We start from the raw sequence: 22371 nt of genomic DNA, 5'->3' as shown, positions 1-22371 counted from the left end.
CCTTCTTGCCACACCGCCAGGCCCCCACGAACCTGTCTCCCCATCACCCAGCCCCTCACATCACCCCCAGCACTCCCTGCCTCCTCCACTCCCCCGAAATCCAACACACCCATAGCACAATTGAATCTAATTAAGATCAGGAAGAAATTTGCATTTTCTTTTCACTGTACCCCCAGTAATCACAGAAGTTCTTCAAATTTTGAGAATTTTGTTCCTCAGCTAATTATTTCCCTCACTTTGCATTTCAAGGCACAAAGACAGTCTATCTCACTGGTGGTCTATTAATAGTTGGAAGTTTTGAGCATCAGAGGTGGGGTGGTGGTGGTGGGTTCCCCTTTTAAAACTATGCTGTCATTTCCAGTTTTGAAAAAAAAGGTTTTTTGTTGTTGTTAGTGGTGGTGATGTTAATGTTTCTTTCAAAAGACAGCTTAGCTGTGCCATTCTGTGCATTACATTTAGTCTCCCCCTTACAACAGTGACTCTGCCTGGTTTACTGATTTACAGAACCTTGGTATGTGAATGGCAAAAAAAAAAAAAGAAGAAGAAGAAGAAGAATAAAAGAAAAAAGAAAGAAAGAAAAAGAAAGAAAATTCCTTGGCATAAGTATATGTTTGCTGATCAAATTTCAGATCATGTGTTGTTCATTATTATGACTTTACTTGAAAAACAGTTTGCCACAGTGAGATGGATTCACTTATATGCCTTCTACCCCTCCACTCCTTTTAAATACTTTGAAAAAACAGTGCAATTTTTTAAAGGTACATTTAAAGCATGAACTGGTTTGGATTAAAACAATGTTTCAACGTCCGTAAATTCCCTCGAAATACATTTTTAAAAGACTTATGCAAAGCCACACATGATTCTGAGGGAGCAAATGAGATTGTCCCACCAACAAAATTTAATGGTGATTTAAGAAAGGCTAATACTTTTCATTTACTTCCTGTAGAATTACTTGTGTACTTGACATTTATACAGTTTCTCCATTATATAACAATCTGCTCTGGGTACACCAGATTATGCCAATCTATTAGAATGAAATTTGTACTCCATATAAGCAGAAGTTTCCAGTTGGTTTTGACTTACCATTATGTTTCAATGTAAAGTGTTATTATATCTGAGTATGAAGCACAGCTACTCCCTGCTCACGTTTTTAACTCTAATACTGTAATCTTTCTTGCTGCTTCTAGGGCTGTGTCAGTGTTTACATTCCTGGAAGTTAAATAAACCTACATGGCAAAACTCCTGGATAGACTGAATAATAAGGCCTGTGATGACTAAACTGTTTACTTTTTACCTTGTTAGGATCCCTTTCTTGTAAAGTTTGGGGGAGAGGCAGGGAGAGAGGGAATGGGGGGGCGGTGGTGATATGAGATAGAGAGAGATTTACACACTGGCTTCCATATGTCACAAAGACCTTCCTACCCGCAACCAACGCGATTATAGCAGTGTGCATGAGTTAGTTTTGCCTTTTTTGTTTTGTTTTGTTTTCTTACATACCAGGTCATCTGAATACCCCCCTTCTCTACTACCCTCCCTCCAATAAAAAGTATGAACCTTTTTTTTTTTTTTTTTTACCATTTTCAAATAGCAAATTAGCCATTAGATTTCATCATATCTTAGTAAAGCAATTACATCAAGAAAATGATAGTGCGTGTGGAATCAATTATGCATGCAGTTGGCCGGAGACCAAAGGCTGTGAAGTCGGAGAGGGCAGAATCGCTCGACACACACAAATAAAAAGCCCCTGGATCTCACAGATGGACCCCATCAGTTCATCTTACTGCCTAAAAAGTTCATGCACTTAATAATTTATTTGTGTTCTGGATACTGTTTCCCAGCTGAATATTAACAACTTTGAACTGAAGCATGCTTTTAGCATGGTATGGATGGAAGTCACGGTAGGGCAGGGCTCGGGTCCCTCAGAGGTTAAAATTGTAGTTATGTTTCTTACACACTGTTCATTTTCCATCACAATTTATTTTCTTTCATTGCACATTCCTTTTAATCGGAATATCAGTTTCAGTGTTCTGATTCTGCTCGTTAACCAGTGATAAACTCAGACACCAGAGATGAACATCAATAACACGGCACAGGCGGCTCAACAGCACAGGCAAACGCCAAAAAAATCTCAGGCTCTCAAAAATCGGAAACCGTTAGTTAGCACCTTGTTTTCACAACCAGGGCACTTGTGTACCTTGAGGGAGGCACCCGGGAACCAGAGACCACGATTTACTTGAGTGACGAGGGGAGGACACAGAGAGAGAGCTGCTCGAGAGCAGCAGCCAAACGAGGCCAGGCCCAAGGCATGTAGGTGCCAGCCACACAGTGAAAGAAGAAATCCGAAGCATTGTTAGAAAGGTCTGAGTTTGCAGCCGTTTCTCTTCCAAAGGAGGAGCCTGATGTCTTCATTCACTGGAATAGTCGAGCCTCCCTGCCATCAAACTGCTAACAATAAAACTGCCCACAACTTTCGTGGGGGAACAGGGACAGGCAAGGCAGATTTCTGTACGTATCTGGATGTGCCTCAATCACACACTTAAATTTCACAGTCTTCTCCCCAAATGAGAAGGGTTTCCAGCCAACACTTCCACAAACTGTACTTCACGTTAAAAGAAAACGGATAAAACATATGTAATTACTTAAGGTCAGACTTCTAATTCCTCAGTTCACTAAAGGAAACTTGGCAAGGAGATGCGTCATTTTGCTCCTTTCTACTGGGGCATCCGAGGAGGAGAGCCACTGAGGCAGCTAATACACAAAACATGATCAAAAGTGATTAACAACAGCTTCATATGCAAATTGCATTAATGAAGGAGTGCAAAGTCATCATGTAAATTAAATATGTCAAATCTCTTGGTGAACTTTCAATCTTGAGAAGAAAAAACACTGCTTTAATTTTTTTACATCATCAATTTTGCAAGATTGAAAATCTAAGAATCTTGGTGCTATAAACAATTTTCACCTTTTTTTTCTCCTTCAGCAGGCTGACAGGCCAGCCTGATGTGCACCGAATGTACATGTTAATAGGCCAATCAAAAATGCAAAACAATTCGCAATTACTGGAAGGACCTAATGGTCATTAGAATTTACAACTAGGTAATGAACTGAAGTCTGCCCACACCATGCATATTCATAAAGCAATTTAGCCTTTGAAGATTAAAGAAGTGCTTAAAATTCAAATGAGCTTTAGCAAATTATCAGTAAGATTCATCCAAAAAGCAAAGGGTTTTTCTTCCTATGATTTCCTCATTTTTTTAATGCAAAATTGTTATATCTTCCAGACTGAGCTTAAACTAAACATTGAGCTCCCAGTGAAGCCGAAGGGGCTAAGAGACAAACAGAGGCAGCAAACATCGTTACGGACTTTGTTCATAAAACTAAGCCCTTAAGAGCCAAACCTATCTCTAAACATGGTAATTTATCAAAAACAGCCCAGAGTTGCTCACAGGCAATACTGCACAGTCCTCCAACAAAACAGATTAACACGAGTCCCACCACCCTCCCCGAAAGCCTTTTCCCCCTCAAGTTGAGTCTCCTGTGTAAACATCCACTGTGGTACAAAAACAGCTTTTTCATCGGCGTGGAGTGGCATTCACTTTAGAAGTTTCTGCTTCCAAAGGGAAAAGAGCAAGGAAGGAGAGAGCATAGGAGGCAGGGGAGCGAGATCTGGTTTGCTTCCGAAGGGTGAAAATCCTGTCGTGGGCTATTTATCTTCCTGGGGGTTCCCCCATCCTGCCCTGGCAGCTTTTCATCCAAGAGGAACGGGTCATGCACACATCAGCTGACATTCAGAAAGTTGTGTGTCCACCCACCACCACCGTCCCACCCACCCCAGTTATTAGAGGGTGTCATGGGAATTTGAATGTTCATGCTTCCCAAGGGCCGGTCTGGAGAAGAATCTAACTCACCCCTTGAATGCTACGTCACGCCTTACTAATCTCATGACATTTCAGCAATTCTAGTGACAGAATTCCCCAGGAAGGTCTCCTCTCCCCCCATCCCAAACACCCAAGGCAGGTGAAAGCACTAAAGTGTATGTGAAAGTCCTTTCTCTGTGAGTGTGCAAGTCAGACTGGGAATAACAGCTTTGAAAGAACCACGTGCCCGTGCTCACTGCTCCACTGCTGGACCCAAAGGGCTCTCTGCTTTGGTGACTGTGTTTGAACCCCTATTGAAAATATTCCAGTAACTTCTCTCTGCCACCCCTCACCCCCCGCAACCTCCTGCCTCTAGGCTCAGATGTCTTCCTTGAGCTGATCTTACCCGAAATGTAAGTCTATCCAGGAAGAGGGAAAGAGTCGGAGGGAAAAGGGAGAAAAACCTCAGGTACTATCCCTGATTCCTTGACTCTCTTTTCCTTGGGCCCTGCTCAGAAACGTGCCACCTTTTAACATTTATTAGGAAGAATAGGATGCAGAGCTGCATGTAACCTGCATCCACAACCATCTGTATGAGCCACAGGTCCACAGTCCTGACCAATTCCGTTTGACACTAATGTTACTCTACATGAGTAGAGTTCAATGAGGGTTGATATGGGATGTGACAGAGTAAATCAGAATTAGATTAAAAACAAAAGTTTAGAAACCGGTGCTACACTGCAGAGCAAATGGGACTTGAAGGCAAAATTTCCCTTAACTGCCTTCAAGTCGTTTCCCCTATTAGAGTGTTTGCCTGCCACCCCCTTGCTGGCAATGCCGCAGTCACATCAGAGAGTAGAGTGTGATGCATATAGGAAGGCTTGAGATAGGCCTCTTCAGATACAATACCTATATATTTAATATATAGCAATTAACTTCTGGTCAGGAGTCTGCAGGCAGCAAGCTGCCCCAAGCAGATAGGGGGGGGGGGTGAGGGCCCAGAGCTGGGACAAGCACAAAAGACAGGTCCAACAACAATGCCTGCTGTCAGCAGCTGAATTATTTTTATACAGGAATTTTTATCTCTATTGTACAAACAAGTACGTGTCTGTGCAGACTTGTTAAGCAATCCACTTGTATGTAGAATAAGATTTTTTTTCTTCCTTGCTACCAGTCACACAGCTCCAAGATCAGAAGAAATACATAGTCTTTGAAGCTGCTCAAATGTTTTAGTTAAAAGGACAGCAGTTGTTTTCAAAGATCCAAGAGTATCTTTATCAGAATTAAATTTTTCCTTATTGATTTTTCCCCTTAACATAACAAAAACATAACATGAGAAGGTTACGATTTATTATTAAAATTTTTCTCAGCCTTTAAATCATTCTTCAGTAGCCAATGTTCACTCTTAAATGTAAACGGAAAAAAATTTTTTAATCTTAGGACGAGATGGAGTAGCAGAAAATCATGAGCTTTAAATTTAACATTGGTTAATGTATTGTTTTAACTGTAAAGTCAAAGACTTGGGGTGGGGGGGCCAAAAGGAGGAGCAAATGCCTCATTGTGAGCTGCTCCTTAAATGTAAATAAATCATGAAATCATGGTATCCCCTGAGTGGGTAAAGGGAAATGCTTCAGATTTTTTTTTTTTGGCCCAAATAGAAACTCCATATTTAAAATGTAAAAAAGATCAGGCATGACATGTAGGGCTTTGTGCTCCAGCTAAGGTAAGAATCCAAGCTACACCTTATTTCCCTAAAAATTAACAGATGTGATTTTTTTTTTTGCAGCTCTTTTATGCATCATTACATATCAAGAAAATGAACAACTGATGAATATAAATTTAAATGCCCTGATGCATTAGCAGAAGGCTTCCTTGTGTTTCTTAGAAAGTTCAAACAGAAAATAGAAAGGGGGGTGCACAACAGCACCTGTGTTCTTTACAAAAGCACCTTTGCAGGTTTCACAATAATTCCATTCTTCATTTTAATGGGATTTTTTAATCAGTGGACTCACCTCTATCTAAAACTAAGATCAAATTGTAGGTGTAATTGTTCATTGCCAATGCTAACAAGAGTGAAGATACAAACAGAAACTCATTGTGAGTGACCAAAGGTCCCCAGGTATCCCCTTCATCAACATGCCTGCTCCAGGTTCCCACTGGGAATTCCCTGGCTGCCCAATTCAATCTGGTCACAGGCTGCCAACCCTATCTAGAAAAGGGTGTGCAAGGTGCTTTCTCACCTCTTTTACAGGAAGTTTAAACCTGATCATCTCACCTTTAGCGGATATGATTTGCTGTTGAACACTCTAAGAACTTGGTATTTTATCTTTCCAAAGAGATCAACAAGGAAAGAGGAGAGCAGCAGAGGGAGCGAGCCTCGTCCTTGGACTCAGCGCCCTGGCTCAGAGCAGCAACCTGTTCAGGTAAAGCTTCCAGCGGCATTGCATCAGATCCGCTCCGATCTGTCTCTAGGGTGAACCCAGAGATGAAACACTGCGGTTCCCTGTCTGCACACTTCTCATTCGCCAGTTCCTGGCAGCTTATTTTTCCAAGTGTTTTGTTTCAGGAAACGTGTGTATTTTTCTTTGTATGTTTTGTGGATTTACCACAACTGGTCCTGACAGCTGTTGATTCTGTTAAATGAACACATTATAAAAATCCTCTTTAAAACCTCAAGCAACAATGGACTCAAAAATAATGGTAAAATATTTTAATGGAGTTCCAATTGAGAGTTGGTTAAAAATAATAATAATAATACAAATGAAGGTACAGAAGTCCTTCAAGACAGCACCAAATTTAAACTGGATGTCTGTATGTGCGTGTGCGTTTGTGTGTTTAATGGAGTAAGAGGGGTGTTGCAAATCACCACAAATATTTACACTGTACACCCTTTGTTCAAATCACATACTTTTAGCAGGAGAAGCTGGAACTGTGGCTATTTAAAATTTTAAATATTCAAACGCCTGTAATTAACCATATGAAACAAATTATGTCACATTTCTCCATACCAGCACATGCAAAAAAAAAAAAAAAAAAATTCTGGTAGTGGGTGGGGAGGTGGCAGAGTTGGGGAGACAACTCCAGGAGGAGGAAAGGATGATGTTTTCATTTTGCTATAGATCAAAGAACAAGAATGGGAACGGTGGCATATCGAGCATTTTTACATCGCTGTCTTTCACACTGGGCTATCTAAGTTTACACAATTCCCCAGGCTAGCTGCATATTAAGCTGGCTGTGTACAGCTTTATTATGGTGCGGTGGTGGGAGAAGCATTAATATTCCGGCTCCGCATCTGACAGGGCATTTACATGCGCCCATCTGAGCGGCACCTGAGCGCTCCTCCAAGGTGCAGCCACTGTGTGCCTATTGTAAAGGCAAATGAAGCTCACCTATTCCCTGCTGGGGTCAGAAGTGACCTCACCACCCCCCCTGCCTCAAATCCTTCCCTTGCCAACCGAACGCAATGCCATCGCAGAATGACGAATGAGCTCAGAAATAGACCCCCAGTTACGAACCCTGCAAAGAACAGCAAAAGCCTTTGCTGAAATGTTTTAAAAATGCATGGGGAGTGCAGCTGGCCAGTAAAAAAGCAGGACGACAAATTCCAGCGAACCCAATATGGACTACGTTACAGTCTAAAACTGATTAGAAATACAGTCTGATGTTTACTGGCTTCAAATTGCGTTTGGCATCAAGCATACTGGCTTTAATAATGCTGGCATTTTTTTATTATTATTATTATTTTAAATCTGCCTCTGGTCTCCAGGAGCACATGTGGAGAGCTAAAGCATTCTTATTCGTCAGGTTACATTTCCTGGAAATTAAGTTTGTGACAGAAAATGACTCTAGTAGCAATAATATGGTTCATGCTCAAATTAATTAGGTCATTGTTGTAAAAACTACATGGCAAATTACAAAGGTAAATTTACTGATATTGGCCAGAGCTCTATACCCTGCAAGTAAAGGAGAAGCAGCTGAAGGATGCTGATTTACCTGGGTAGGAGCAAAGAACAGAGGAGGGAGGGATACAATGGCCAATTTTCTATTTGTATTACAAATAAAAAATACTGGCCATTACCCATTCGATTATTGTAGTCTGAACATATTTTATGAACTTTATTAATGTCCTCTAAATTGACACATAAAATAAAAACCTGCTTGATTAAAGATAATGTTCAAAATGGGCACTAAGTTTAAAAAAAAATTTTTTTTAATCCTTGTAATAACAACACTGCTGACATAACCATGACCCAAATGAAATCTGAACAAGCAGAAAGGTACTAAAGATCCTTGGTGATTAAATCTCTTGCTAAAAAAGTGGCAAGGTGCCAGGCTAGGTCCAGCTTGATGCTAAGTGCTTTTTATTGCACAAAGCTGGTACTACTGTCTGTAAAAACAGACTTGGGCTTGGGGTAAATTTTGTCAAATGATTTCTTTGTGCAATAAAGGGAACGAACAGACCAACCCAAGTAGATTAAATTAACATCGAATGACACAATCTCGTTGCCTCTCCCTAGCTGTGCTACTTCGGTTAAATTTCAGATTTTCCCCCAAAGGAAAGACAAACTTTCTTCCTTTCTCCCAGACTAATGTGGGAAGCCACCATTCATCTATTCTCCTTTATTAAACATTTTCACTAAGAAATCACGAAATTCTGAAAAATGCTTCCCTAGGATGTGCATGTTTGCTGTGTACTCCAATGTAGTCCTCCCACATCAGTCAAACGACATTGACGCTGCAGTGTGAAATTAATGATTTTCCAGGACTCTAAAATGTGCCATTAATATGCATCCAACTCGCCTCTTCCCTGAGCTCAGGGTTTGCTGTCCTGACATTGTCTGCACGTTTCTACACCCCCTTGCATTTTTCCAGCCCATGGGCAGCTCCACAATTAAATGCCACATTCACCAGGAGAAAAGGTGTGCAAAACAGATTTCAGATCCTTTAAAGTAAAACTCACAACTTGAAACACAGCAAGGAATGGGGTGATTTAAGAAATTACAGCACTGTTTTCTTAAGCTTTCAGAGAATAAACAGAGAATGGGAGGGAAACTTTCTCCCTCTGCTCCTGTTCTAGAAGTGAATACATATTTGTGTTTCCAATAAAAGGCCATTTTTACATTAACTGTCTGTAACAGCAGGAGACAGAAAAACTCACACAATCGCCACATCACACACAGGAGGATCTTCATATCACGTGGCCCTATTCTCAAAACTATTATTTATAAAAGACAACTAGGAAAATGCACAATGCATCTTTTCTGTGTCACCGAAAGGAAACTGTCTGCAGAACTTGGGATCTTTGGCTCTTCCACCTTTTAGATTTTTCTTTTTTTTTTTCCTTTTTGGCTTTCCGAAGTAAATTTAGCAGCCATGTGGGCCACTGTGTTTAATTAAGCTTTCAAAAGTCCTCTGACAATGCCAACAATTGTAAGACACTTCTGCGGCTCAATCATGCAATCACTGTGACAGTTCTATTTACAATTTGTCTTAGAGTTTCTCTGACATTGCACTTTGACAAAACATCCAAGCTGCCAGTTCACAACCTTTCTCTGTCTTATTTACAAATACAGCTTGTATGTAGGGCTCCCAGTCTCATGAACATGAGTCTTTGGGTAGTGGCCTCACAAACATAGGCTCCCAGAGAAAATCCTAGGTATTTAGAAGGAAACAATATTCTCTAGTCTGTGGATTCTGAAGGTAAATAAAATGTTCATCAGTATGTTGGGGGTTGTTGTTGTTTAGCTGCCATACTACTAAAAATTCACTTCAGCAGTCAGTGGTTTTTATTCAGAATCACACAAATAAAGAAAAATGAAAAAATAAGGAGTCGTAATACGATACTATCGTTTATAGTCTCATTTATAATTACACTGTAAAGTATACAAATACATCCTCCAGTTCAGTCTGAGCTGGCATTGGGCACAAAGAGAAAAGGCAAGTTGATTTTCTAAATTCTGAAAAGCATGAGCATGTTCTACTTGATTTACCTTTAAGTAACGTGCTAATGTATTTCTGTTCTGAATGAGTAGTTCTCCCTTCATTAGGGTATCTGTCTTACATAGTATTATCTAGATATGAAGTGTAGGCAAATAATTGTTACATACCCTGATTTAAGTGTCTCTCTTCATGATTGCAAGGAGGAAAATAAATGTTACGTATCAATAGTAGTAGACTTTACTAAATTTTGTAGGATTTGTCATATTGTCTCCCATTCTCTCTCAAAGAAAAAAAAAACAACTATGTTTATGATAGCCCAATCCTAATTTAAAGATTTCTATGTGCAACAAACCAAAACCTCAAATCTGATATGTAGGATAATATTTTTTGGCCTTTTCTATAACTGAACAGCAGTTTTACATTCACTAATCTCCAATTAATATTTCCCCATCATAAAATATGAGACTAGAAAACAAAACCAACCCCCCTATTAAGAGCCCTGGCTGCCAGTCAAAGGCTGCTGAAATCTGATGGTGGGTATTTGACACACAAACTGATGAACTGGGCCCCACACAGTATAACCTGCTCATTTCCAGTTACATTAACACCATTTCAATGGTCTCAGTGAATCACAGTCACACAATATTTTGACTATTTGAATAAAGTGAAAAAAGCAACCTGATCAATGTATATGTGTGTAGGTAAGACATGTACACGGGTGAAGTGCTGGGCACATACCCATCTATTCACCCGGTAAAAATTATCCTTTCTAAAAACATACTCAGCTTTGAGAGGCCTATGCACAGTCAAAATGAATATCATTTTACTGAAGATTTAAAGAACTCTATCTTATTCTCCTATTTGAAAGCCCTGAATTTTAAGCTTTATTTATCTCAGGAAGATCTGTCGCTGTTTTATTCCTGCTTCCTGCCTATAAAATGGCCCAGAGCACACAGTGAGCTCAAATCCAACTTACATCACTTTAATAAAGCCTTTCCTACACGGCGCACTTAAATGACTACCTTTTATGTGGTTGCCAAACATATTCTTCCAGAGATTCATCAATACATCTCTTTCCCAATACAGAGCGTTGCTTCTCCTTTATTTTTGTGACACGATTCAAATATCTACTGAATGATTACTCTTATTGTTTCCTTCCTCGCCATAAAAAGAGAAGCAGACTTGGAATGGTGAAGACGTGCTTGAGAGAAATGGGCTGGGAGTACACAGCTGTCTTCCAGAACTTCGCTTCAGAGGCACCTGAGGGCCAGGGCATCTTAATTTATGTGCAATAGTAGAATGTTAATTTCACCATAGGAAACTCTTAATTCATTACTGTGAATTATGAGAAGTCGTGATGCTAGCTACTGACATCTCGCTTTGAGATGTGACCATGCTATTTATGTTCAGCCAATTCCAGGGTGGGAACAGGTGATTAAGCACAATGAAATGGAATCAAGGCTTTGTAATTATTCGTGCATGCAAGGTTTACCTCACCTGGGTCGAAGCACTTGGGCACCCATCATCTCAGTGAAATTATTTCATATTGGACCTATAAAATGTATTTTAAACTTGCCCCCTTTTTTTGGCTTCTCTGGGCTCTGTTATTGTACTACTTCTTGGAAAAAATAATAATAAAACCTTTATGACAACCAGAGAGTTAAGGAACATATCTTTTCTTTCCCTGCATAGATTCACAATTATAACAGCAAAAAGCCTTTACTGCAGGGCCCAGCTTTCAGAGTCCTCCTCCAAGTACAGAAGCACAGAATTTTCAAGCTGGTTAATCTGAGACTGAGTAACCTATCTGGGACCTCAATAAGAAGTGTGGTTTTAATTCTTGCTTGACAGACACTGTGTTTTGTCTTTTAAACGGGCAGCTCAATATGTAAATACGATGTTACATCACGCAAGTGTTACTCCATATTTGGTGATTTAGAAAGGCTTTGGATCTCCGAAGATGACAAATCCCCTTCCGCTTGCTCTTGCTTCATTAATCATGCCTTACACTTCTGTTCATTTTCCTTCCAGTCACAAGACAGCACATGGAAATGGTCATTGCTGTATCCTACTGGGGGGGGGGGGGAGCCCCCGCGGGGGATAGAATCTTAACCTACCCGTCACATAAGCTCAACGTTGTGGATTCGAGAAAAATATTTTGTAAATGCAGCTTCTCTGGGAGCAGATTTCTCATTTCACTGAAGGAAAAGTATCTGAATACTATTGCAGGACGCATTTAAAAAGAAAGAAAGAAAGAAATGCCACGTTTGATTTTAATGACCAAATTCCAGAGGGGGAGAGAAGAAATAATATGACATTTAATCCCCTCTGGACCACTGACCTACTATAGTTCAACTTTGTGGTCAAACTAGGTCAGAGAGACCAGTTACAGTGAATCAATTGATTATATGCACTATCTTTCCTAAAACTGAACAAATCTCTTATCTTTGGGGGAGGGGACGGGAAAACAGAGGAAAGTGATCCACCGACAGGCAAGCCATTTTTGTCACCACAGAATCTGCATCCAGTTTGTCTTCTGTGTTAAATCACTGTTGTTTCACACAAATGCTTTAAGGGCCACGATATAGTGCTGTGTTTATCTCTCAGAGCAGGGATGTAAGTCCCTCTGCTAGCTGTTAATTCCTTTTCCCTTGAGCTGCTGAGAAACCCACACACCTCGTTACCTCTGCTAAAATTAACCAAAGGAAGGAGAGCTGTTGAATGTACGGTGCCTATTTTTCTGAGAGAATTTTTATATTGTGTTACAGCAGAAACAGTGGAAGTCTGGACTGGACATTTGTAAGGGTGACATGTGGTTGTGTAAACCACAAACAAAATCAAGATACATCTGTCAAAACCACATCAGAGACAAGAGAGAGCACAGAGAAGCATTTATCATTTAGCTGAGGAGGCAGGCTGCAGGGAGCAGCCGTTCCTGTCAAACCAACCTTTTGAAATTTCCAACATGCCCTTAAACTTTTCGAGTAAGCGTGTCTGTGCGCTTCAGCAACTGCCCTCTCTACTCTGGCCTGGCCAGTCGAAAATGGCATCTTAAAGTCAAGGTCAGGGTGTCATCCCACCACGGGCTGTGTTTAATTACAGCCCCGTACGGGCTGACAGCCAATATGGATCCAAGGCTAGCCCTGGAGCTCAGTTAACTCTTTCCACCCCCTCCAAAAATGCCTGTCAGCCCAGCCCACTTCGTGGAGGCCCTGAGAACCAACTGCAGCCCTGGGACGTCTGACCAGGTGTTCTGACTCCAACAGGTCACTGGCCCAACTACAGATGCCTACATGGCCTCATTGTCTCTGACTTGTTCCCCCAGGCTAGAAAGGGACACTGGAAACTGAGCTAAGGGTCGTAAGATTCAACACTTAAAAATGAGAAGGGAAGAAAAGAAGGAAAGAAATTCAGAATCAGTAGAGCCAGAGAGAGGGTATCAGGTGTGTGTACCGATTCCACCTACATCTGACTCAGTGAAGTGGAAAATATTTATTTTTATATTGTGTCCTGGATGTCAGCAATTGGAATGATTATTTTAACATTACAGGCTGTCATGGACAGTCACATGGAGAAATACAGAAAGCACTCCACCACTCCTCAGTGCTTGGCTACAGCGCCTCTGAAAATGAAAAGAAAACATGCAAACAGCTTTTCTCCTTGCTTCTCATTTACCTGCTATGTGTTCCTGTTTGGGGCAAATTCCTCTAGATGACGTTGATAAACAATCGTCATCCTCTGGCGTGACCTGGATGCCAACCTCCACAGGATTGGATGCTTTTTTCATCTCGATTGGTGAAGGGGAAGGTGGCTTATCCACAGCTTTTTCTAAGCAGAGGCTGCCATTGCATTGTTTCCGTTTGTGCTCGATAAAAATAAGAATGTCCCCCAATGGGAAGTTCATCTGGCACTGCCCACACGTGAGGAGGTCATGGTCCCCTTCTGGAGGTCCCAAAGGGCCGTGGTCTGGTTCATCATCTGTTAGAATGGCTTCAAGAGGTTCGGCTGTGGTTGGAGAAACAAAAGCACAATTATTAGAGGGCCAGAAAGGAGAGAAAAGGCAGAAATACATTTTCAACCCCATCCCATCCCACCACATTATGTAAAGTATTTCTAGGCTCTTCCTTATAAATCCCAGAAAATGTGAACACCTAAAATGTGCAAAGCTGTGGAGGTGGTCAGCAAGAAAGCAAATTTATCAATGAGGCAAGTCATCATATATTTAAAGAAATCATCATATGTTTAAAATCGAACTTGGAAAACTCCAGAAATACTCACACACACTACAAATGTGTCTGGTTTGTGAGTTTGGGAAGAATGCGACTATTAAATAAAGTTAAGGCAGGGGACATAAAGAAAGCTTAAATAACTATTCCCCCCCCCCAAAAAAAAACAACCCTGTAAAAACACAGATTGAAACCAAGTTTCTTTTTCCCCCCCTACATACTAAGTTGTCTATTGTTTCAAAGAATAAAAGGAGAGGTGAATAAAAACACACACCCTTTGTGTGTGAATGTATATACCCCTAAGTTATACAGAGACACAGCTTCATAAATTAGAAAGCTACTACATCACACAGAAAATGTGCCACATTTACACCGCCGTAATAAGAAAACGACTGCATTCACCTGTGAAACGGATCTAAATAATAATCATAACGCAGCATCATTCACTCTGCCAAAAACCTTCCTGATCTCACGCTCAGCAGTGCCACAAAATCAAAGAAATACCAAATTCACTGGCAATTCTTCTCAGACACATTAGCTAAATGGGATAGTTTTGAGTACTTAAGAAAATAAGCCAATTAGTCATTTTTCATTCTGAAGAAAGAAAGCCTAAAATATCCTAAAACATGTTTGTACTTGGTGGCCTCCATCACATAAAAATCAGAATGGTCAAGCAAACGCCACATTTCAGAACAAGGCAGAGAAGCCCTTTCTTTAGACTTGAAATACTTTGCCTCATGTTGTCAAAGTTGACTAATTTTCTGAATGAGCTCTAAAACGCTTCATTATGGGACTATTTCTGCACACATAATCACCAGCGATGGTATAACAAGGTAGACACGTCTTTTATTCCTGTTTCCTTTTTTTAAAAAAACACTTTGCACCAAAACACTCCAGCATCTATTGGAACAGTTTCTATTCCTGTTTAACCTTCCAAAGGGGAAAAGAGAGTTGGTAAGTCTCTGCTTCTGAAACCTTACGCTTACGCCATTAAAAAAAAAAAAATCATAAAATACAAAACACTTCCAGGATGCTGCCAGTTAATAAAACTGAAGCAGAAAATGTACAAGTCTTAAACAGTTAATCAGTCTGACCTTCTTTAGCAAGCTGCCAATTTCACATTTAATGAACTTAAAGCCACAGAGAATCAAAAAATAGATTTTAATTTGAGTGTAGAATATTGGAACAGATTTTGATAAAGTGCAAAAATCCAGTGAACTCAGGTTAAATTTATTTCAACCCTACCCAGGCTGAATATTGAGGGGGAAGATCTGGAGTAACTCCCAGATGTGCTGGGTGAAATAATATTGAGAGAGCCCTGCCTAGCTGCACCTGTGCTCAAGTAGGACATGTCATAATTTCTAGCCTCTGGTACTCCTCCTAATTTAACATAAGGTCATCACAGGAATATGAAGGTTATATTCCTACTAATAAAGGCAGCGGGGTGAGCACTTACGTTTCTTTGCCCAACATACTGACCAAAGGATAAATACAAAATACACATGAATACTTCTCAAATAAAAAGAGACAGACGGAAGTGCTTATGCATTATGCCTCTATGTCATTTTTCTCCTACATTTGCTTTCATTTTGACCAAGTGAGGAACTGAATAGAGAAGTCATTGTCCCAGATCCCTGCTATTAGAATTCAGGATTTTAAGTACACATGGACAAATGTGGGGTTTTTGTTGTTGTTGTTTTTCAGCATTGACTACAAGTTCTGAGGTTTACAGACTAAAGAAAGATTCAGAAAAATATTTTATTTTATTCAAGTTAGTAGTACATAGACCCTTGGCAAAAAAACACACACAAAAAACAACAACACTTTTTTTTTTTTTTAACTCCACCATTAAGATTCTTTTTCTGTTCCCAAGGCCTGACACATTTCTGAAAGCGGAAATATTTAGGAGTAAATGGAAATATTCTCCTAGGTAGCAAATAGTTAAAGGTAATGCGGTACAAAACAGACTTGGTTAAAGTCTTCTGAATGTAGTGACTGAACTGATTTACAATCAAAACCAGGAAATGAAGTGGTAATTCAGAGGTTGCTGATTACACCTCCACATTTCACCTAATTAATTTTATAGGAGGCAAAGTTCTTGAAAATAACAAGATGATCAAATGTACAGATATAAAACCTGTAACCTCAGCATTTTCTATGCTCTTAACGTAAATTATTGCTAATTAACAAGAATTATATCCTAATGTATGAAATAATGTTTAACATCAGGCTCCCTGCAAAACATTTGCTAGTGATGTTCAGAAAAATACCAATACGTGTTCTTATTATTGCTGCTATATTATTAAAAATCAGACGGAGTGGGGCACAAAGAAAATATGAAAATACAATTCTCTTGGTGTAGTCTACTGATTTGCATTGACATCTTTTCTCAGTGGCAATCAACATTTCCTTTCTGGGCATCAGATAATTTCTCTGTATTTTAATGCAAATTCCTCTTTCCCTAAAAATATTCCTAACCTCAGCCATTTTACCCCCTCCTTCAATTCAACTCCATCCTCCTTCGCCCCTACAATACCATCCTTTCTGAGCTCCGGCCTAAGCTCTGGCTACAAAGCGGGGAGTCCAGGATTGAAGTGGAAGGGAGTGGGCAAATAATCATAATAATTAGCGCGAATTCTCTACAAGAGAAAGAAATAGAAAATAAAATGCTTCTGCGTTCAAACAGCAAGACAGACTGAAACGTCTCAATGCCCCAGCGGCTGACTGAGAGATCTTTCCTCTTTCTGCTGTTGCAAAGGAATAAATTTAAATTTAAAAAAAAAAAAAGCCTTAGAAGAAATATAGGGAATGAGCGAGGGAAACTAGGGCTGCTGGGGAGGGGGAGGGGAAAAGAGATCTGCCTTCAAGTTTGCTTTCCAAGTCCTTCCCTTTGATTGTCTTAACAGGGTAAGGAAGCAAACCAAGGCTGAAATGCCGAGAGGAAAAGCAAAGAAACAAAAGCGAAGGCAGGGGCGACAGGCCCGGGGCAGGGGGCCCGCGGGGGCGGCCGGTGCAGAAAGTGAAGTTGGGTGCAGGGACTCTGAGGCACAAAGCGAGCAGCAGGCTGGCTGCAGGCTCCGGCCGCGCTCGCTGCGAACACGTGCAGCGGCGGCGGCGGGGCCATGGGGCCGGGGGCCGGGGGCCGGGGGCCGGGGGCCGGGAGGCGGCGGGCAGCCAGGGGCCCCGACTGCCGCCTCCACGCCCCGCCGGAAGACAAGATTCCCCGGCCCAGCCAGTTGGAAGAAAAGGCACGTGAGGCTTAAAAATCTCGGGTGGTTAACCTGGTGCAGTCTCGGCAACACCGCACACACCTCAAGCGCGGCTCCAGAAATTCATTTTGTGTCCAAAGACTCACACTTGACTTTGGGGGGATCTCAGCAAATGCATTTTCTCCTGCAATTCCAGCACCGGTGCGCGCAGCGCGCGGCGGCTGCGGTTATTCATTATTAATGACGCTGCTTGCCCGCATCATTATGATGATAACTATTACTATTGTTGTGATTTCGGGCTCCTAAGCGAGAGCGGCAGGAGGCGGGGGAGACGGGGGTCGGACTGCAGAGCCTCTCTGCAAGCCCGCGGTGGCCGCAGCGGTCCGTGCTTGGAGCGGGGGTGAGGGTGGAAGAAGTGAACCGGGAGACTAAGTACAAACTTGCCCGATCCCACCCTTTGGCCCTGCCGCGAAGCCGAAGCGCGCACTCCCCTCTCCTCCCTACCAACGCTGCCCGCCCCGAAAGAAAACGAGAACTGCACCCCGCTCGGCTCTCGGTGCCCGGGGATGTCGACGCACTGGGGTGCTTTCTCCGCAGCCCTGGCCTGAAGCCTTTTTAAAGTCAAAACGAAGAACAAAGACATAAGGGGTGATGGGGGGGAGAAATGGAATTCTGCCTAACCGTCCGTTTCCCCCACCCCCACCCTAGCAAAGCTCTTCCCTCCCCGGCAGAGAAACGGAGAGCAGGGGGTGGGGGAGGCTCTGGTACAGGTTCAAGTTCGCTGAGCTTTCTTGATCTTGTTCTGCCTCCTAGCGACCGAAAGGCTCTCGTTCAGCCCAAGAAGCAAAGGATGGGGGGGGGGGGTCCTGAAGATCCGAAAGACTCCCGCCCCCTCTTCGCACCCAGTAAAAGGAGCGGCCCCCGCACCCCCTCCAAGCTGGTCTCGTAACCTAAAGCCCGCACTGGAACGAGTGGAGAGCAGGGCTAACCCACCCAGCCAGGAGTATCCCGAGATGGACCCGGGATGGGGGTTGGGGGGTGCGGCGAGGACTGCAGGTCTCAGTCCGTCCTTGGAGCCCCCAATGCATCCTTCCGAAGGGCCCGGCTTTCCCGACTCCTACGAACACTGCCCTGCTTTCCCGCCGGTACCTGGCCGGACTGTAACTTCACACCGCCGCGCGCCGCGTCTGCTCCGCATCCGGCGCAGCCGGGGGAGTGGGGGGCGGGGGAGAGCGGCGAGGGAGGGATGCGCGGGGGTGGGGAGAGGGAGGGCCCCGCAACGTGCCGGGGCGGGGGAGCTTCCAAACTGTGTGACAAGTTCCAGGGCCCAGTGAAAAATTCAATTCTCTGTACGCACACCCCCCCCCCCTTTAAAAAATACAGAATTGGGTATAGATGGTCCTTTAAAATTGCATCAAAAATTAAAATAAGGGTGGTGACTGAGGAGGGGAAAGGGTGTGGGCCCTCTCACGCCTTTCTTTCCCTCACTGACAAACTTTCCTAAGTGCCCACCCCCGCCTTTCCAGAAGCACTCAGCTAGCCAGGAGAGGGCCACCCACTCACCCCTTATGGGGGCTCACAAGGGCCACCACCACCATCCCCCATTCCGACCGAGCCGGGCCGGGGGTAGAGGGCAAGAACTCAAAGGTAGGGTGCGCAAAGTCCTGGGATGCAGTTCTCCCAGAACGCATACTCGAATATACTACCCCCTGTCGACCTCCCCACACCCATCCACCCACCCCCTACCTGGCCAGTCAGTGCTCGGGGGGCAGGGGGGCCGGTGGCCAGACCGGGTGGGAGGGGGACAGGGAAAGCACGTGGTGACCTCCCCGCTGTCCAGAGCTGTGGACAAGAGACGCAGGGGGCGGGGAAGGGGGAGGCAGAACGCGCTTTTTCAGTTGCTTTGCTAAATAAAAATGCTTTGCAAAGCCGAGTTTCTCCCCAGCCGATTTCGAAGTCGAGTTGGCCAGGAGGCGGTCTGAGTATTGTGCTGGGGGCGAGGGGGGACTGCGGACCCCGCCGGCGCGGAGTCTCGATGCGGCCTGCCGCAGTGCCGGCGGGCGGGCGCCGGGAGCCGGGTGGGCGATCCCGGGCAGGGCGGGGGCGCGGCGAGGCTCGGCGAGGCCCCGGCGAGGCCGGGCCGCCGCCGCCGCCTGCTCCCAGGCTGCCGCGCCGCGCTCGGTCCTCTGTCTGTTTGTTGGCAGGAGGCTCCCGCACACGCGGTGCTTGTAAACATTCAGACACGAGATTTTTCCCAATCAAAATCCACTTCCACTTTTTTTGAAAATCTTCCAAAAAATAGTAAGAGGAGGGAGTTCCTCGCTCCCTCTCCGTGCCGCTAGCGCTCTAAGTTTGCAACTAAAGGAGTTTGGGGGAAGAGGTCATGGTAAATTTTTCCCCTTTATTTAAAGAGGGTGAGATTTTTGCCGGGGGGGGGGGGCGGGGAGGGACGGGGGTGTCAAAGAGGGGAGCGTTGCAGAAAACGGCCGGCGGAGCGTGTGGCTTCTCGATTTGGAGGCAAGAAATGTTGCATTCTCTTGCCTTGTTTCATTTCATTTTTCACTAAATTTTATTTTGCTCGTCGTCTCGCCGCCACTGAGGTGAGGCCGGGAGGGGCGGGCGTCCGCAACCGAGTCGGCGGCGGCCCGGGCGCTCTCCCTCCCTCTGCAGCTCGCCCCCGGCCCTCGCTCCTGCCCTGCCGCGGCGGCGGCGGCGCGAGAGGGCGAGCGCGAGGATCCGGCACAAAAGGCAGCGGGACAAACACCCACCTCGGGCCGGAACAAAAGGCGGCAGCGCGGACCGCGACTCCGGTCCCTCCCGGTCGCCCGGCTCTCCCTGCCGCCGCGGCCCCTCTCCACACTCCGCAGACTCCGGAGAGCCGGGGGCCCCCTCCCACAACCCCACTTTCTCACTATTGTAGGTGACTACTTTCCTCCCTTTGCACACTTTACCGCGAGCGCGCCGATGTCCGAAGGCCAGTCTCACCTATTTTCTCCCTGGGAATTGTTTTTTAGGCTTGGATTCCCTATCACACCGCCCCCCCCACACCCCCGTTTTCCCTTCTTGGATGAGTGGAAGCAACCCCCCTTTCCCTTCCAGTTCCCTCCCCTAGGTTTGCCAGAGAGTTGTTCGCATCCATACATATAGCATTGTTCATTATTTTTGCAAAATTGAAGGAGAAATCATTGCATTCCTTTTCGAAAAGCGAAATAAAGCAGCGGAAAGCAGGAAAGAGGAGGAGTCAAATTTTTGTACAATTAAATAAAATAAAAAGGTGCGTGCTGTCCCAAAAGTACATACGGCTACGGTTCGGGATGGAATGAGGTTTTTCTCCTCCCTTTAATCTCTTTTATCCGACTCTCGGAGGTTTTTCTTGTGAAAAAAATTTTAAATGCATGCACACACCCCTGTCTGCCTCTCGCTCTTACTTCTCGTCCTGCGCGCTCTCGTGATTATTAATAATTATTATTACTATTATTGGGTTACTTACGCGAGAATTCCCGTTTGCTTAAGTGCTGGGGTTTGCCTTGCTTGCGGCGAGACATGGTGGGCTGCGGGGCGGGCGGGCGGCGGCGGCGGCGGCGGCGGCGGCGGGCGGACGACGGCTCGGTTCACATCGGGAGAGCCGGGTTAGAAAGGAGACTCCAGAGAAAATATCTTCATCAGTGCCTTTTGACATCCAAAATAAATTAGAAATAATACAAAGATGGCGCAGGGAAGATGAATTGTGGGAGAGCCGTCATGGCTTTTTTTTTTTTTAAGCAAAAAAAAAAAAGAGAGAGAGAGAGAGGAGAGATAGAGGGAGAGAGAGAGGGAGAGAGAGAGAGATGAAAAAAATGGCAAAAGCCCCCCTGAGCTGCAAGTTCAAGTGCGGACGTGACGTCCCTGCGAACTTGAACGTCAGGAGTCTGGATGGACAGAGACACACAAAACATGGGCAGGGCGAGCAGGAGAGAAGGGGAGGAGGGAAGGGGAAGCTCACACCAATGGACACACATCAGGGGCTGGACATGAAAAAGAGACCAGGACAAGCCAATGGCCAGTGCGGGGCGGGGGAGGTGCGGGGCGGGGGGCTCTGCAGACGCCAGACGCGGCCCCCGGGGGAGGGGCAGGCGGAGGGGAGGGGGCGCTGGGGCCGCGGGCTCACCAGTGGCCGCAACGAGCGCCGAAACAGCGGCGCGGCTTGGGGAGAAGAAAGGGGCGGAGGGGATAGGGGTTGGGGGGGAGCAAGACGTGCTCCTTCCCCCGCGCCGCACGTGCACCCCAAAATGAAAGATTTCTTTTCCGCTGGAGTGTACGGGGAGGCTGCTGCCCGCGGCCGGAGACGCGCGGGCGGAGGGAAGCCAGGTAGAGTTGCTCCCGGACACCCTCCTCCGTGCGCACACCCACTTCCCCTCTCCGCCGCCGCCGCGCCTGCCCCCCGTGTGCGGCCGCCGGCGGCTGAAGTGAAAGCCCTGAGCCCGCGGCCGCGCTCGGGAAACTTTGCCCAAGAAGAGGATAGCTAGCAAAGAAAAATCACCCCAAGTTGAGAGCTAAGCCTCCAAGTTACAGCTACGCAGCGGGCGAGGGGAGGCAGAAGGGAGCGCGTGGCGAAGCGGAGTCCAGCCCAAGTTTGGAGGGTGGCAGGTCCGGAAGGGCAGCGCGGGGGCCTCCCGGCGGCCGGGAGAGAGGGGGCCAGGGCGTGGGAGGTGGTGCAGGCCCGGGCCGGAGCGTCGGGAGGGCGCCCCCAAGGCCGAGCCGGGGGTCCGGGGTACTGAGCGCTCCGACAAACGAATAGGTCTGGATGCAACTAGAAGCACGGAGTAGAGGCGCCCAAGGGTCGCGGAGAGAGAGGCCGAGAAATAAAAACGTCAACAGTCAAACTCGGGGCACGTTTCGGCCCCCGGAGGGGAGCGCCGGGACCCGGGGCGACGGAGGCGCCGAGGCGTCCACCTCTCCGAGCGGCCACGGGCCAGAGGACAAAGCACGGGCAGCCCTGGGAGTTCCAATCCCTGGGAACGTGCTTCTGGCGCCGCGGGAGGTCCCGGAACCGGGTCCCAAGGATGGACAACACCCCTCCCAATCCGGAGCCACTGCATAAGCACAGAAGAATGAAAAGAAAATGTTTCTTACGGACAGAGCACAACTATTCCCGTGCTG

At 45.2% G+C, this 22371-nt stretch overlaps 1 protein-coding gene across 9 annotated transcripts in view; it reads right to left on the bottom strand.

Annotated features, from left to right (window-relative positions):
- The window catches only part of BCL11A (BCL11 transcription factor A), a 99515-nt gene extending 78381 nt beyond the window's left edge, over positions 1–21134 (bottom strand). For 3 of the 9 annotated variants that reach the window (XM_081100851.1, XM_081100854.1, XM_081100857.1), the window contains exons 1-2: positions 20723–21085; positions 13473–13802 (exon numbers count right to left, since the gene is read on the bottom strand). In XM_081100851.1, the coding sequence (XP_080956977.1) occupies positions 13473–13802; positions 20723–20777 (385 nt within the window). In that variant the 5' untranslated portion in view covers positions 20778–21085. Of the gene's footprint in view, positions 1–13472; positions 13803–18381; positions 18432–20722 lie in introns of those variants that run through there. The other 6 variants (XM_081100853.1, XM_081100856.1, XM_081100855.1 and 3 more) reach the window with 5 other exon arrangements.
- Positions 21135–22371: the final 1237 nt, after the last annotated feature.

Source organism: Myotis nattereri, assembly GCF_964212035.1.
Source record: "Myotis nattereri genome assembly, chromosome: 10".
NCBI classification, from domain to species: Eukaryota; Metazoa; Chordata; class Mammalia; order Chiroptera; family Vespertilionidae; genus Myotis; species Myotis nattereri.
Note: the sequence above shows the minus strand (reverse complement) of the source record. Positions and strands in the feature narration are given on the sequence as shown.